The sequence below is a fragment of the Felis catus genome, chromosome X (genome assembly GCF_018350175.1).
Source record: "Felis catus isolate Fca126 chromosome X, F.catus_Fca126_mat1.0, whole genome shotgun sequence".
Classification (NCBI taxonomy): domain Eukaryota; kingdom Metazoa; phylum Chordata; class Mammalia; order Carnivora; family Felidae; genus Felis; species Felis catus.
This window is the reverse complement of record NC_058386.1, coordinates 106,304,708-106,321,568: the sequence shown is the minus strand read 5'-3', so window position 1 is coordinate 106,321,568 and position 16,861 is coordinate 106,304,708. Positions and strand designations below refer to the sequence as shown.

General features: G+C 35.2%; 1 protein-coding gene across 6 annotated transcripts in view; it reads left to right on the top strand.

Moving 5' to 3' along the window:
* The window catches only part of SMARCA1 (SWI/SNF related, matrix associated, actin dependent regulator of chromatin, subfamily a, member 1), a 73,019-nt gene extending 56,368 nt beyond the window's left edge, over positions 1-16,651 (top strand). For 2 of the 6 annotated variants that reach the window (XM_045050495.1, XM_004000877.6), the window contains 4 exons: positions 1,383-1,501; positions 1,614-1,826; positions 14,704-14,814; positions 15,913-16,651. In XM_045050495.1, the coding sequence (XP_044906430.1) occupies positions 1,383-1,501; positions 1,614-1,826; positions 14,704-14,814; positions 15,913-15,984 (515 nt within the window). In that variant the 3' untranslated portion in view covers positions 15,985-16,651. Of the gene's footprint in view, positions 1-1,382; positions 1,502-1,613; positions 1,827-14,703; positions 14,846-15,843 lie in introns of all 6 variants that reach the window. The other 4 variants (XM_045050499.1, XM_045050496.1, XM_045050498.1 and 1 more) reach the window with 3 other exon arrangements.
* Positions 16,652-16,861: the final 210 nt, after the last annotated feature.

The window sequence follows — 16,861 nt, the reverse complement described above, 5'->3', positions numbered from 1 at the left end:
TCTCTCTGCCCCTCCTGCATTCATGCTCTGTCTCTCTCTGTCCCAAAAATAAATAAACGTTGAAAAAAAAATTAAAAAAAACCAAAAGGCCTTTCACTGGGGCACCTGGGTGGCTCAGTCGGTTGAGCATCCAACTCTTGATTTTGGCTCAGGTCATGATCTCATGGTCATGGGATTTAACCCTGCATTGGGCTCTGCACTGACAGCACATGGCCTGGTTGGGATTCTCTCTCTCTCTCTCTCTCTCTCTCTCTCTCTCTCTCTCTCTCAATAACATAAACAAACAAACAAACATTAAAAACCCTCCACTGAAGTCATAAGATGTGACCTAATGCAGCCAGATCATTTAGATCATATATAAAATTTGGGTGACTTTGTGTTTTTTTGTTTTGTTTTTAAGAGAAAAGACTATTTCAGGTAAGTTTAGAAAACAGGGTACAGGTTGTTGGAAATATTGTAAGTTTAGTGAGTGGTTCCAAAAGTGAAATAAGAGTTTTGGTAAGAGCGGCGCTTAGGTGGCTCTCAAGAGTTCTACTCTTGGTTTCAGCTCAGGTCATGATCTCTGGGTTCATGAGATCGAGCCCTACATTGGGCTCTGTGCTGACAGCACGGAACCTGCTCGGGAATCTCTCTCTCCCTCTCTCTCTCACATGCACTCTTTTTTGCTCTCTCTCAAGATAAATTTAACAAAAAGTTTCAGTAATAAATTGCTGCTTCATAAGAAGTTTGAGTTGATAATGGGTTTTGTTTTTGTTTTTTCTTGCTAGGAAGCTGTGTTCTCTAAGTTTATATGGCTACCTGTCTCCTGTTTCACTTTATGTGTTTGGTCCCTTTTATATCATGTTTGAATGAAAGCATAGCTTAAATTAGTGTCTGTAGTATCTTTAAAAATTCTAGTCATTTGAGATTGATAATTAAAAATTCTATAATATTTCATGAAAAGAAATTCATTAACCTAAAACCTTCTTGTTGAGGTGTTTTAAATTTATTAATGTTTATTTTTGAGAGAGAGACACAGAGCGTGAGCCAGTGAGGGGCAGAGTAGAGAGGGAGATAAGCCAAAGCAGGCTCCAGGCTCTGAGCTGTCAGCCTAGAGCCCGATGCAGGGCTTGAACTCATGGACTGGTTTGCAAGATCATGACCTGAGCTGAAATCGGAAGCTTTAACTGAGCTACGCAGGTGCCCCAAGGTCTTACTTTTAAATAAAAAGGGGTATTTAATAATTGAACATATACACATATACAGATGAATCTGAATCTTGAGTTTTAAACAGTGTAAGTTTACTATATCATGCCCTGTTAATTCTTTATTCTATAGTTCCTTGGATTCATTTGTTTAAGATGGTAGTACATTTATTGAAAAGTAATAATTGTGTTTTTTAGCTGTCTTTTGGGAACGTTGCAATGAATTACAGGACATTGAGAAAATTATGGCTCAGATTGAACGTGGAGAAGCAAGAATTCAACGAAGGATCAGTATCAAGAAAGCCCTGGATGCCAAAGTACTTTATTTCATAATTTACAAATTATTATTAGATTGTTCTAATTGATACAGTGATTAGTTTTGACTTATTACACATTTAGTTAAAATCACTATTTTGTTTAAATTTATAGATTGCAAGATACAAGGCTCCATTTCATCAGTTACGTATTCAGTATGGAACCAGCAAAGGAAAGAACTATACTGAGGAAGAAGATAGATTCTTGATTTGTATGTTACACAAAATGGGCTTTGACAGAGAAAACGTGTATGAAGAATTAAGACAGTGTGTACGGAATGCTCCTCAGTTTAGATTTGACTGGTTTATCAAGTCTAGAACTGCCATGGTATGTATTCTTTTCTTATTTCCTTCAACTTTTTATCTTGAAAAATTTCAAATGTCATATATTCCTCATTTAGATTCTTTAATGGTTAACATTTTGCCACATTGGCTTTCTCCCCCTACCCACATATACATTTGTACATATATACATAGAATCTGTATGTACACATAGAGCCTATATTTTGTACTCAGAAATACAGGAACATACCTATATTCAGAAATACGTATCTGTATCTGATATTCATAAATATACATTCTATATTTCTGAGCCATTTGGAAGTAAGTTGAAAAAATCATGAGTGTCCACCTCTAAATACTTAAACATTTATCTCCTAGAAATAAGAACTTTTCCTTACATAACCATAATACCTTTATCCTACCTGAAAATGTGAACAGTGATTCAGTAATGTCATCTGGTATACAGTCCCATGTATAGAATTTTCCAGTTTCTCTCAAAGTGTCTTTCATAGCTGTTTTCTTAAATTGATGATCTAGGCAAGGTTCACATACTGCATTTTGTTGCTGATCCTCTTTAGTCTTTTTCAATCTACAACTTTTTGTTTTTCATGACAAATGGCTTTTTAAGGTACCTGAACTTACTGTTTTCTAGAATGTCCCACATTTTTTTTTGTTAAAAAATTTTAATGTTTATTTTTGAGACAGAGTGTGAGGAGGGGAGGGGCAGAGAGAGAGAGAGACATACAGAATCTGAAGCAGGCTCTCCAGGCTCTGAGATGTCAGCACAGAGCCCGATGCGGTGCTCAACCCACAAACTGTGAGATCATGACCTGAGCCAAAGTTGGACGCTTAACCCACAGAACCACCCAGGCACCCCATAGAATGTTCCACATTTATCTCGCTCATTTTTAGATTTAGGTTAAGCATTTTTGGCAAGAATGTGACATAAGTGATGTGTACTTATTGCATCACGTCAGGGGGCATGATGACATAGGTTGTCCCTCTCTTGGTGATGCTAAGTTTGATCACTTGGTTAAAATGGTGACCACCAGAGCTGTCCACTTTAAAGGTATACTTCCCTGTTTGTAATTAGGCAGGTGGTGCTTCACACTGTGTGAGCAACTTAAGGATTTATTTTCAACGAGAAGGAATTGTTGCCTAAGTGAGTCTTTAAAAGAATATTATGAGACAGAGAATAATTAAGTAGAAAAGATATTTTAGCTTCATGCAATTTACTTTGTTACTTCCTAATGTAAATTGTGTGCCTGTTAAATTTTAATGCTGCTTAACAGAGTTCAAATTGATATTGAATGGTTTTTAAAATGCAACACATTTTTAATATTAGCATTGTCAGTCTTTTGTCAGCTGAGGTAATTAAGACAAAAGTAGCTTTAGATAGCCTAAAAATTAAAAGCACCAGAAACTAACAGTTCAAATAATGGACATTTTTAAGTAGCTGCTATCTTTCATAAATGTTTTCTTGGCCAAAAGTGGAAATAAGGGTGCAAAGCAATGCTTAATGTTTTGTTTGATTCATTTATGTATGTATGTATGTATGTTTATTTATTTATTTTTAGAAAGAGAGCGATCAGGGAAGGGGCAGAGAGAGGGAGAGACAGAATCCCAGGCAGAATCCTGCACTGACTGTGCAGAGCCTGATGTGGGGCTCAAACCCACAAACAGTGAGATCATGACATGAGCTAAGAGTCAGATGCTTAACTGACTGAGCCACACAGGTGCCCCTTACTTATTTATTTTTTTGTGAAATTTTTAAAATGTTTATTCATTTTTGAAAGAGAGCGAGCACAAGAGGGATGGGGTGGAGAGAGAGGGAGACACAGAATCCGAAGCAGGCTCCACGCTCCGAGCTGCCAGCACAGAGCCTGATGTGGGGCTCGAACCCATGAACCGCGGGATCATGACCCAAGTCGCAGTCAGATACTCAACCGACTGGGCCACCCAGGTGCCCCATATTTTTTAAAGGTTATTTATTTATTTTGAGATTGAGAGAGAGGCTGGGAAGGCCAGAGAGAGAGGGGGAGACAGAATTCCGAGCAGGCTCTATACCGCCGGCGCAGAGCCCAACGTGGGGCTCGAACCCACAAACCATGAGATCATGACTTCAGCCGAAATCAAGTCAGATGCTTAACTGACTGAGCCACCCAGGTGCCTCTGATTCATTTTTTATTTTAAGTTCAAGCTGAACTGAAAAAAAAGAAAAATCTGGGTTGCTGCACTGAAGACGCTAATTTTGGCAGATAAGATCAAGTATTTCTTAAAACTGTAACATCAATTTAGAGTGTTCTTGGACTATTAGAATATATCTATCAAGTTTATGAAATACATAATGCTGGAGAGCTAGCAAATACTTTGGATCAAGCCAGGATTCAAAAGGAACTAGAGAAATTGGAATGATGGATAGGTTCAGTCTCACACCATAACATTCAATAGGCATAAATTTAAAGTGCTCTGCTTACACAAAAGAATATGAAGAGGTTTATGTTAATAAGGTATAGTAGGAAGCATTGAATTAAAAAATAAGAATAAAAAAGATAAGAATTAATTTGTAGCATGAAAGCCAGAAGTTTGATGTAGGAAAGAGTTGTTTGACAGGGTTCTTTGGATCATTGAAATAGATTATTGAAGAATGGTATAGAGTAGCATTTCTGTTAGCTTTGAAAGAGATTCTGCTTTGACTGTCTGAAGGCTTTGGCAGTGAGCTAGTTGGCCTTTTAAGGTGTCTTCTAACTCAGTGCATCTATGACCATGTTTAGCAGAGAACTCCTTTCAAAGGCCATGAGTTTAAAAATTTTAGCCATTTGGAGTTTTATGTGTGTAATGATCTAATGTAGAGAAGCACCAACAGCTTGTAGAAGACAAATGCCTACCTGCATTTGTCAGTGAATCATGTTTTAGATCATAAATGCCCTTTTATGTGATAGATCATTTGCTGGATTTTGAGTATTATTTCAGTAATATGTTACTAATTTTTTAAAATGTTGAGAGTTTGATGCTGTTTTCAGTCTCTAGAATCATTAAACTAAAGCAGAGGATGAAACATTCACAAGTGCAAGAAAAACCGTATGTTATTTGAAATCCATGAACATGGCTATGGAACTACATATCCTTATTTCATTTTCTAAATAAAAAAACCGGTATATTATTAACAACCACTAGATGGCTCTGAACTCCCTTGTAAAGATCCTCATTTTCCTCCATCTTCTTTCTACAAAGCATTTACTTCTTTCTTTACTAAGAGATTTAAATCTCCTATGTATATTTTCCAAAGGGCAAATATTAATTCATTAGGTGAATATGAATGAAACCTTTATTTTATTTGTTAATAATAAAGATACCTTTGTCATTCTGGAAGGTGGAGTTTATGATTTCTAAAGAATCTTTGAGGACATATAATAGTTTATTTTATATTTAAATATTTTAATCCAGAGTTTTTTTGTTTAACTTTTCTATCATATTGCTTTTTATTTCCCTCCTAGTTAATGGATAATTTTTACTTATGCTTCTGGATTTAGAGTATAAGTAATATATTTTAGAACATGCATATATTCATAAGGTGTTTTTGGAATATTTCATGACAACATCAATTATTAGGGAGTTAAAGGAATGGAGTATTTTTTTTTTTAATTTTTTTTTCAACGTTTATTTATTTTTTGGGACAGAGAGAGACAGAGCATGAACGGGGGAGGGGCAGAGAGAGAGGGAACACAGAATCGGAAACAGGCTCCAGGCTCTGAGCCATCAGCCCAGAGCCCGACGCGGGGCTGGAACTCACGGACCGCGAGATCGTGACCTGGCTGAAGTCGGACGCTTAACCGACTGCGCCACCCAGGCGCCCCAGGAATGGAGTATTAATAGATGATCCATTTGCCCTCATTTTAAATAATTGCTCTCATACAGTGAATCTCATGTACAATCTAGGAAGAGAACTTTCCCCTTGGAAAGAGGCAGTTTTCATTTCCGATATTAATTTGTTTCATTGAAAAATCCTATCTTAGAAACACGGAGGATGTAGTTTGATTATGTGAGTGTGTCACTGTGTTCAAATTAAAATCTTATTAATGATTAAACTTTAAACTTAGCTTACCAAAGAAGCTATCTTTAAAAACAGAGTTTTGCTTAAAAGTGACTCTTCTTTCCCAGGGATGCCAATAAATAGTGTGAAATACTTAGGAAAAAAGTGGGAACCTTGGTAGTTATATTTTATTCAGACATCTCAAAGTACTGAATTCATGGCTCCTGACTTAACTAACAGTCTTAAAGTGCTTAAAGGCATGAACCTCCACTTCTAAATATGCTTCACTTTTAAAGCCTTCAGCTAAAGTATGAAGATTTCTTTGAGGCTTTTCTCCATTTAAAAATGCTGGCTATACAAAAGAGAAAATGAGTTTTAGTTCTATTTCTGTGTGCTAAAAAGATAGTGATTTCTTTCTCTGAGAACTTGTGTGGTCTTTAAGTAAGCAATCAGTCTCTATTGAACTACATAAACAAGTAGGAAGGATATGATCAATTTAGTTTTTTAAGCTCAGAGCATGTGAATTGCCCTACCATTTCCTTCAAAGAAAAATATCTTATAATGGGGTCTTAGTTATAGGACATTCACAGATGATCAAAGTTAAAAGGACCTTTACCAAGTGATTATAAGAGGAAATGATAATACTCTGTGTTTATATAGTACCTTTTATGTAATGCTTGCCAATCTGTTTACTAACATGAGCTTATTAATTTTTTTGCCATTCCTTTTAGGGAATGAGTTTCAGGATATTATCTCCATTCATTTAGTGACAGACTAACATGACTGGGAGATTGGAGAGGAACCTGAGAGGTCCAAAAGATCTCCCACGTTAGTCAGTTTACTGGAAAGGACATGTGGAAAATACCCAAAGTTCAACCAGTAATTCCTTAGACCTGCTTAGGTCCTTTTAAGGACTTCAAGAAGAAAAGGCAGAATTTAACTCTCTGAGCTAAAGAACATTTCTTGATATAACTATTTATTGCATCCTTTACAGAGTTGCTTTGACTCTTAATTTGAGTCAAAAAACATTCTTACCTTTTAGCCTCTGAGGAGCTGTTTTCTTTCCTCTCACAGCCACCTCAGGAAGCTGTGTGTGCATTGCCTGTGGCCATGTACCTTGGAACTGAATCAAAGTATTAGTAATGAGTTGTTTACAATTACTGTGCCTTAGGTAGTTAAATGAATTTTTCTGATAGCATCTGAGAAAAAGAATCACACACTGTTGCATACAGTGTAATAAAAACTTCATGTTATTACTGTTTGTTTTCAAATCACAACTTTGTTATTAATGGAAGTGTTCCTTATTTAAAATTAAGACATTGACATCTCATTAGAATTGCAGGAGAAAAAATACTTTCTAAAAAATATTGCTATAGCTTTTTATTAGCTTGCTTCCCTTTTTATAAGTTTATCAGTGATAGTAAATGATAATTGGGTTACTAGTTCAGCACAGGATATTTTATAAATTGTCCAGTTAGAGAAGGATTTTCTTTATAGATACTTTAGAAAAATGAAAGTCAAATTAAAACATTTCCCACTTAATTCAGTAGTCGCAATAACATTTTGGTTTGTTGCTTATGCAGCATAGTCTAGGAAATTTTTTACGGAGTGCTGCTTGTTTTTTTTTTTTTTAATTTTGTGTATTAGCACTTAATTGTGTGATAATAGCTAATACTGATATTTTGGAGCATTATAAAGAAATGTGAAAATATCAATTACACTGTTTGTAAAGTTGGTGAACTGTAATATATACTGATGGATGCTTCTTGACTGTAGAATTATTAAAATATTAAAAAATATATTTATGCTCATAGGAATATAATTCCTCATGCATTTAAAAGACTGAATTGTCCTTTTTCAGCCTTAAGTTTGAAAAAGGGTCTATACAGAGGCATGTACAGGAGAGGTAGTGCTTAACTTTGCCTTGGGGTTAGGTTAGAGGAATGGCTTCACAGAAGAGGTCCTTCTTGGATCCAAGTCTAGGAAAACTAGGAAATGGCCATGGGACTACATTTTGGGTTGTGGAAACAGCATATGAAGAAATTGCAAGGAGGTTAGTATAAGTAGGGAGGTACTCAGAGAAGAAGAGATAGCTGGCAGCCAAATTGTGAAGGGCCTTGTCTGCTGTACCGAAGTCATCTTCGTGTCTATAGGAAATGGAAAGAATCATTGAAAGATTTTAATAGGGCAGTGACAGTGATCAGATTTACATTTTAGAAATACTGTTCTGTGCAAGTGGGCAAATGTCTGCCTCAATTACCATATAGGCTGATTATCACCAAATTTCTCTCTCTGTCTTTTCTCTGTTCCTCCTTTTTTCCCCCTTCCCTTGGCTAATGTATCACCATCTGCCCTAGATTCCTTTTTTTTATACTGCTGCTCTCTTAACCCTCAAGTGCATTGGTTATATCTAAAGGGACCAGCATAGCACCTTGCACAAAGTCGGCATTCAGTGAATAAATGGGCATGGAACATTTGTACTTTAGTTGGCTTCTGTCTCATAGTCTCCTATAGTTGGATCAGATTTGCATAGAAAGTAAAGAAATGTAGGAATGACTCTGAGTTCTTTTCTTTTTGTCTACCTTTTTCTAATGAGAGACTTTATTTGACTGTCATACCTGAATTTTTTATTTTTTTGTAAGTTTTAAAAGCCTGGTATAAATATCATGTGCTTTATTAGCAAATACAGTGTTTGTTTTAAGACTGAACTGTTCTAGCAATCTGAAATACAGTAAATGCACTAACAGGGGTCCATTTTATGTATTTATACTTCTGTGTTATCTTGTGAGGAAGTGACAAAAACATTTTATAAATAATGATGTTTAAATGGCAGCAGTTATGTAAAAGTATCATAACTTTTGATACTTGTTTGAGACATATATATTTATTAGAATATTAACTCCCATTTAACTGCCAATATGCTTGGACCCTGAGATTCTAATATAGAATGCTGTTGCATTATTTTTAAGTATGATAAATGTTCAAAAGTGACAGCCTGGAAAATATACCAGAGAATGTATAGTTAAAGGTATTGATTCTAGAAGGAAAGTATGGGGAGGTAATAAAAGAGCAAAGCAGAAAAATACCAATTTTGTTTTACTAAGAATTGTAGAAGAAAATTCTGACTTTTTAGAACTACCTACAAGTTTAGAGGTGCAAATGTGAAGTGCAATTTATTTTTTTTCCCTTGTTCATTCACCTGCTTTTGACTTTGAACTATAACAAGCACAGACCTTCTGTCATTCAGACTTAGGCAGGCTTAGTGTCTAGGATTTTAGTACATAGGAAGTGTAACATGGAGCCTCTTTAATCTCTTTCAATAAGTCACTTCAAGTCTATTGATGCTTTCTGTGCCTTTTGAATTGATGCTTTGAAGCTGAGTATTGGGGCAAAGGATATTTGAACTTGGTGCCTGGTGTGATTGATATTCACCACACAGTAAAGGGCAGCACTGCTTATTGCAAATATTTCATCATTTATTAAATAAAAGTAGAGATACATATCCTAGTATTCAAAAGTTGAATAGTACTTTTGAAAAGTATTTCAAAAGTTGAAATGTGGGTGACTTTGCATTGAATAGAATCACAAACCATTAAGAAGGTATGGAAAAACTAAGGCACCACAATTTGTTTAAAGTAAATCTAAAGACTATAGTTTAAAACGGGTTGGCGGACTACAGCCTGCCCCCCACCAACCTGTTTTTGTATTGGCCTGCAAGCCAAGAATTATTTTTAGATTTTCAAATGGTTGGAAGAAAATTAAAAAGCTATTTTGTGAAATGTGAAAATTTTACAAAATTCAAATTTTAGTATCTGTAAGTAAGGTTTTATTGGAACACAGCCATACTCATTCATTTATGTATTGTCTACAGCTGCTTTCATGCTACAGTGGTAGAGCTGAGTAGTTGTGACAGAGACTGTGTGGTCTGCAAAGCTGAAACTATTTATTGTTTGGCTCTTCACAGAGAAGATGTGCTGAGCTCTGGTTAAAAGAATGTGGGTAAATGAAGGTTAAGTGAATCAGGTTAAATGAAGGACAGGTAAAGGGAGAGGCTATTTAGCTCAAAAGAGAGGTGTTTGGGAGGTGTTTGTGATGGAGGCATGGGAACTTCCTGTAATATTTGAAGGATTGTCATCCAGAAGAGGGAATCAGCTTGTTCTCTGTGAGTATAAGAATTAGACCTAGAACCAGTTGTTGGAAATATAAGGTAGCATTGCATTATGGAACATTTTTAATTTGTCTAAAGGTGGAATAGAAAACCTTGGGAGGTAGTCTATTGGTATTCCCATCATTGGAAGAATTCAGACGGGTCAGACAACTAACTAGCAAGGACCTAGTAGAAAGGATTCAGCATCATCTTGAATAATTTTTAAAGTTTTCTAATCTTGAGAGTCTGTAATTTTATGAACTCACACAACTGAGAATCTGTATCAAGGGAAGATTTCCCAGTACAAAATACACCTTTGAGTACATCACTGCTTCTGCATAGAAATCCATTAATGAAATCTTTTTGTCAGCTAAATTAAGTAAAATTCTTCAGTTCTCCACTGGTAGTGTCTAGGTTCTTTGTACTTTGATCCAAACTTAGCCTCATCTATCTTAACCTGCACAGCATCTCCCACCTTGGTTTCTACCAAACATTGTTCTAGGATATGCAAATCTGTGATATGTAGAACAAAGGTTCTGTATTCAAATAGATTTAGGAAATGCTGATACTGAATCTCGTCCTTGACACTTCCAATCTACATTAGGGTACTAAAAGCTCTGAGAAGAGCTTGGTTTAACTTTTTAAAACTATAGCATCTCCCACACATGTATGAACACAATACTTTTTTTCCTTTCGCCACCACCATTCACACTGCAGACCAGTTTTCCATTTGTCATTTTTGTATTCTTTTTTGTTTTTTGTTGTTTTTGCATTCTCTCTCTTCCTCTTATGTGCTGTTTTTCTCCCTCCAACTTCATTCCTAATCCTGCATTTGGAAATGGTGAAAAAGATAATTAGACTGCAGAGTTTGTGGAAACCTTTTGAGACCACACAAAACACTCCCTGTAACCCCAGGAAAATAGGAATATAAAGAGGTGCAAGAATTTAGGAGAATATGAATGTGAAAGGAGAAATTATGTAAGATGAAGGTGCTTTAGATGTCATGAAATTTTTCATAGTCACTTAGTTATTCAAAAAGTGAATCACTGTTTTATTGGTAATCTGGCCTTTTGCCTTGTAATTTCTGGTTTCAGCTAGTGTTCTGTTTATGATACCATCTGTTTAGTTAGGCAGTGTTTAAGCATGTGAATAAAAAATGGGGTTGATATCTATAGAGGAAGTGACATTACCTATGCTAGGAAGGTAATATCCATACTCTCCCACTCCTTGGTGCTGTTCTCTAGAGAGGGTATTTTTCTGTGTCTGGAGTAGTGACAGGTTAAAAGGAATAAAGGTGAGAACTTATTATACAGTCTATTTATAATCGTTTGGAGATGTTCTCCTTCCCAGCATATGACACAGTCTCAAAAGTATTAGTTCCCCTGAATCACCCATATGAACCATGAACATGTATCTTACAGATATCTTCAGTCACTGGCTGCTATTACTTATTGAGAATAATAACAGCCAGAGGGTATAGCTTAATGATTCAAGAATCAGCTTCACATAAAGACTCTATCTAGTCTCCCTAGAAACCAACAATCAAATCTCATCAGGGTCAACTTAGCCCTTTTTATAATAGATAAATTGAATAACATGCTGTTTAGTTTGTATGTGTGTTATTGAATGAAGGTATGGAGAATATTTGGTCTGCATATTAAAAACATCAGTATTATTTTGGTAAGTAAGGATGTTATTTTTCCTAAATTATTTAACCTTGTATAATTGAGGATGCAGAAGAAACGTGAATGTACAGTGTTCTGTAAGGTTATTTTTAATAAATAGTAATATACATATTTTTTTAAATAGTAATATTTTAAAAACAATAAGAGGATTTGTTTTTCTGGTTACACTGCCTTTGGCTTTCTGCCTCCTTTTGGGCTTGAATTTTTAGAGAGTAGAAATATTTCTGTGTGTATCATTTCCTATGTTGTATGTCATTTTCTGGCTTTTATTTGGAAAAGTAAAAGTGTATTAAAAAGTCACTTGCCATTTCTTAAAAATGTTATAGATTGCCCAAGAGTTACACATTCATTGCAGAAAATTTGGAAAATACAGACTAGTATAAACATGAAAATAAAAAAGTTAGCATTAGTACTACTTTTAGAGATAGTTGCTGCTAACTGGTAATGCTGTAGTTAGTAATCTCTCCGCTATAATTCTGTAGATATGTATATAGTAAGATTTGTCTGTGTATTCCATTTTTAAATGATCACAAATTTCGTTCTCAGTATTTCCGTGCTAAAAAAATAATAACTTCTCCAAATATTCTTTTGTAAGTTTTTGTATACGTCTCTTATTTTCTTACATTAAGTTTCTAGGAATGGAATTGTTAGCTCAAAAGGTAGGAGATTTTTAAGATGCTTCATTGATACTCCCAAATTGCCTTCTAGGAAGGTGTAGTATATATTATTTTAAAAACTTTATTTTTAAGTAATCTCTATACCCAGTGGAGCTCAAACCCACAACCCCGAGATCAAGAGTCATGTGCCCCACTGACTGAACGTAGTATATGAGTATTAGTCTGCTTGGGATGCCATAACAGAATACCGCAAATGGGGTGGCTTAAACAGAAGTTTTTCACAGTTTTGGAGACTGGAAGTCCAAGATCAAAGTGTCAGCAGGGTTTGCTTCTGGTGAGGTCTTTCTGCCTGGCTTATAGATAGTGTCTTCTTGCTGTGTTCTCACATGGCCATTTGTCTGTAAGAGTGTAGAGAGAGGTATCTCTGGGTGTTTCTTCCTCTTCTTATAAGATGACCAGTCCTGTCAGATTAGGGCCCCGCTCCTTACGATCTCATTTAACTTAATTAACTCCTTAAAGGCTTTATCTTCAAACAGTAGTCACATTGTGGGGGTGTTAAGTTTCAATGTATGAATTTGGGGGGAATACAATTCAGTCCATAACAGGTATTAACATTGGCATGCCATCATCAGTGAATGAAAGTTCGCATATCCCCATCTTATTGCCAATACTGGATATGTACACCACATACACATGCATGCACATATCATTGGTAATTTGATAAAGATGGCTTTGTTTCACTTTGCATTTCTTTGATCATTAGTTTATTTATTTATTTAATTTTCTTTAACTCCAAGTTAACATATAGTGTAATAATGGTTTTGATCATTAGTTTCAGTGAAAATTTTGTAAATATGTGGACATTTTAATTTTTTATGAGTTTTCTATTCTTGTACTTTGACCATATTTTTGTTGGGGGTTCTTTTTCAAAATTTTTTAATGTTTATTTATTTTTGAGAGAGAGAGAGAGCGAGTGAGTGAGCAGGGGAGGGGCAGAGAGAGAGGGAGACACAGAATCCAAAGCAGGCTCCAGGCTCCAAGCTGTCAGCACAGAGTCTGATGCGGGGCCTGAACTCATGACCTGAACCAAAGTCAGACACTTAACTGACTGAGCCACCTGTTGGGGGTTCTTAATTGCCAGTAAACCTACATTTTCATTTGTGTGTTTAGCTATGTTGTATGTATCATACCCTGTTGCTAATACAGAAAAGGAATTTTACCTTAAAATGTTATTTATCTATGATTTACCTTTAAATACAGCTGTGTATGCAGGGTTAATATATGTGAGTATCCATATTAATGAATCATATGTTTAATGCTCACCATACATTTATAAGCACTATTTATAGTTTGGATGCATTGATTTGCTGGCAGTGAAATATAGGTAGTGGCAAGGTTAAGGCAAAATCTTTTCAGCTATTGTTTTCTCTGCGTTAACAAGTACAGCAGTGTTTCCTGAGATGTGCTCCTCAGGACTCTGATCCTACAAGATGTCCTGTGAGAAGAGATTTCTGTTGGTTGAATAGCTTTGAGAACTGCTTGCATCCTACATCTCCCACCTAGTGCTTGAGAGTGCTCATCAGGAACTGAGAAGCCCTGTATGTAGAAAGAAATCTGTTGTACATCTGTAGCCTGAATACTTCCAAAACTTATTTTGGCAATAGGACTTCCCCCCTTTTTTGTTTCTGTGATTTTTGTTGACTTTTTATTTTGAAACGATTCACAGGAAGTTATAAAGAAATGTACAGGAAGGTCCCATTCACCCTTCACCAAGTTTTCCCCAATGGTAACATCTTGCATAGCTATACTACAATGTCAAATCAGAAAATCCCTTAGTAGTATAATCCATAGAGCTTATTCGGATTTCATTGGTTATACATGCACTTGTGTGTGTGTGTGTGTGTGTGTGTGTGTGTGTGTGTGTGTGTGGTTCAATGCAGTTTCATCACTTGTAGGTGTGTATAATCAGCACCACAAGACTCCCTTATGCTAGCTTTTTATAGTCACACACATTCTCCCCCCCTTTCCTACCTCCTGGCCACCACTGATAAGTTCTCCATTTCTAAACTTTTGTTATTTCAAGAATGTACTGTAAATAGAATATGGTAAATAATTGTTTGAGATTGGCTGTTTTCACTCCGTGTAATTCACTTTTGGTTCATCCAGGTTGTTGTGTACCAATAGTTCTTTCCTTCCTATAGCTGAATAGTATTTCATTGAATGGATGGACCACAGTTGGTTTACCCATTCACCCCACTAGATGACATTTACCCCCTCCATATATTTTTGGTGGAATCCATTAATATCCTGTATGAATATTGTTCTGAAGTAAATCAACTTTAGAAATCCTGTACCACAGAAATGATACAATAAATAATTACAACTTTTTAAAGATTATGCCGGAGTTGCAGAAATTAAAAGTCTGTTACTATTTGGTTTAGGAATTCCAGAGACGCTGTAATACTCTGATTTCATTGATTGAGAAAGAAAATATGGAAATTGAGGAAAGAGAGAGAGCAGAAAAGAAGAAACGGGCAACTAAAACTCCAATGGTAAAATTTTCAGCATTTTCCTAACTTTTAGGTAGATCTCACTTTTTTTACATAATTAAAATGCCTATATTATGTTTAATGCTACGTGATACCTATTATAAAAACTGTTTTTATGAAGTGCTAATTTGTTTTTGACAGAAAAAGAATACACTACAACCGCATTCCTTATTTGTTTGTAGAACATACGGTTAGGAACTCCCTAGTAAGAGGGCTCAATATTTTAAAAAATTCCTCATGACTTTAAGCAGAAGTATAATGCAAGTAAAATCCTTTGAATGGAGAGTCAAGTTGTCGTGGGGGAGTAGGAGAGGGGTGGGGTGGGATGGGATGGGGCTGAGGTTGAAACTTGGAGTTCTGATTTGATCAAATAAGTTTTCTGATCTTTGTGGAACTATGAGTACAAATGAGACTTGGAGCAGACAGCAAAGCTTTACTTGGTCTACTTGGTAACAAATAAATTGCTGAATAATAAGATGACTTGGTTTTAATCCAGTCAGGTCGCCTTGTATAGCTACAATTTGAAATATTCTTTAATAGATCATAGTATTTGAGTGTGGTTAAGTAAACTACCATATTTCATCAAGTCTAAGATGCTTCCTATTGTAAGAAACAGCATCATTTTCTGTATTGCTAAGTGAAACTGCTGCCAACTAACTCATTTGTCATCAATTGTAAGATGCATCCTGATTTCAGAGATGCTAAAGTGAAAAAGAAATGCGCATCATAGAATATATGAAATATGGTGCTTTAACATCTATCATAAGGTTTTAAAAATAAATAGCATTTGCCTAGAAAACTTTAAGTATTAAGTAGTTCTTTAACATGAGAGTACATTTATGGTACCCTGTGTAAGTAGACATTTGCTGACTATTTTTGATGGGTATTTTATGTCTTTTTAAAAAAAAGTCTTTGAAGGTTATTTTACATTGGGTTATATATTTTGTTGGGCTATATAGAACATTAACTGTGAGTATAACATTTAAGTGAATATTCATGTTAAAATTTTTTTTTGATGCATTTACATCCTAGATTTAACATTGTTGGGCCATTTAAAAATGTGCATATTGGAGCAGAACATTAAATCTGTTTCCATTTTAGTCACAGAAAAGAAAAGCAGAGTCAGCTACTGAGAGCTCTGGAAAGAAGGATGTCAAGAAGGTGAAATCCTAAAGCCTAGAAATAAAGTTTTAAATGGGAAACTGCTATTTTCTTGTTCCCATCTTCAAATGCTAATTGCCAGTTCCAGTGTATTCATGGTACTCTAAGAAAAATCTCTTTGGTTTTGATTTCTTGCATATTTTATATATTTTACAATGCTTTCTACCTGAAATGTGTAGCTTTATATTTTATGCATTCTAGTATTTTTGTGTACTGTATTTTGTGCATTTCATGTCTTCATCAAAATCCTCTCAGTCCTTGTTCTTTTGAAGCTTGTGCTGAGGTTTTAGCTTTTCTATGTTTTATATGCCGCTGCTTTGAAAGAGAACCTAGATTCTATAGCTGTATTATTGTTGTTTCATACTTTAAATTTATATGGCTGTGGAAAAATGAATTAAAATGATTTGAGGAGAAAGACTTTTTCACTTCTTTGTTGCTTTCTTTTCTATTGAGTATGGGCTTGTATGTGTTACTGCATACTGTGATTAGCATAATAATTGTTTCTTTTGAGGTCATCTAAATATTTTTTTCCTAAAGGAATAAAGGGTGAGAACAGAAAAATATTAAAAAAAAACTAATATTTGATACTGTGCTTGCTGTCAGTATGCATTACATTTAAATTATTCTCTAAATATTCAAGTGGGAAAATATAATAAAGAAATGTCTATAAGAAATTTAATTATTTCCTGTTTTTTGTGCAGTAGAAAAATAGTTGTGTTTATTGAATTGTTTTGCTCACTCTACTATGTATTTGGTTGAAAGTTAAAGCTTTGTTTGCTGACTTGTGCATGATCTTCTGTCCCATAGAGCCAGTTCAGAGGAGTCTGGGTATAACATGTAGAGTTATTAACAACTAAGTTAAGGTTACGAAATAAGTGCTATGCATGTA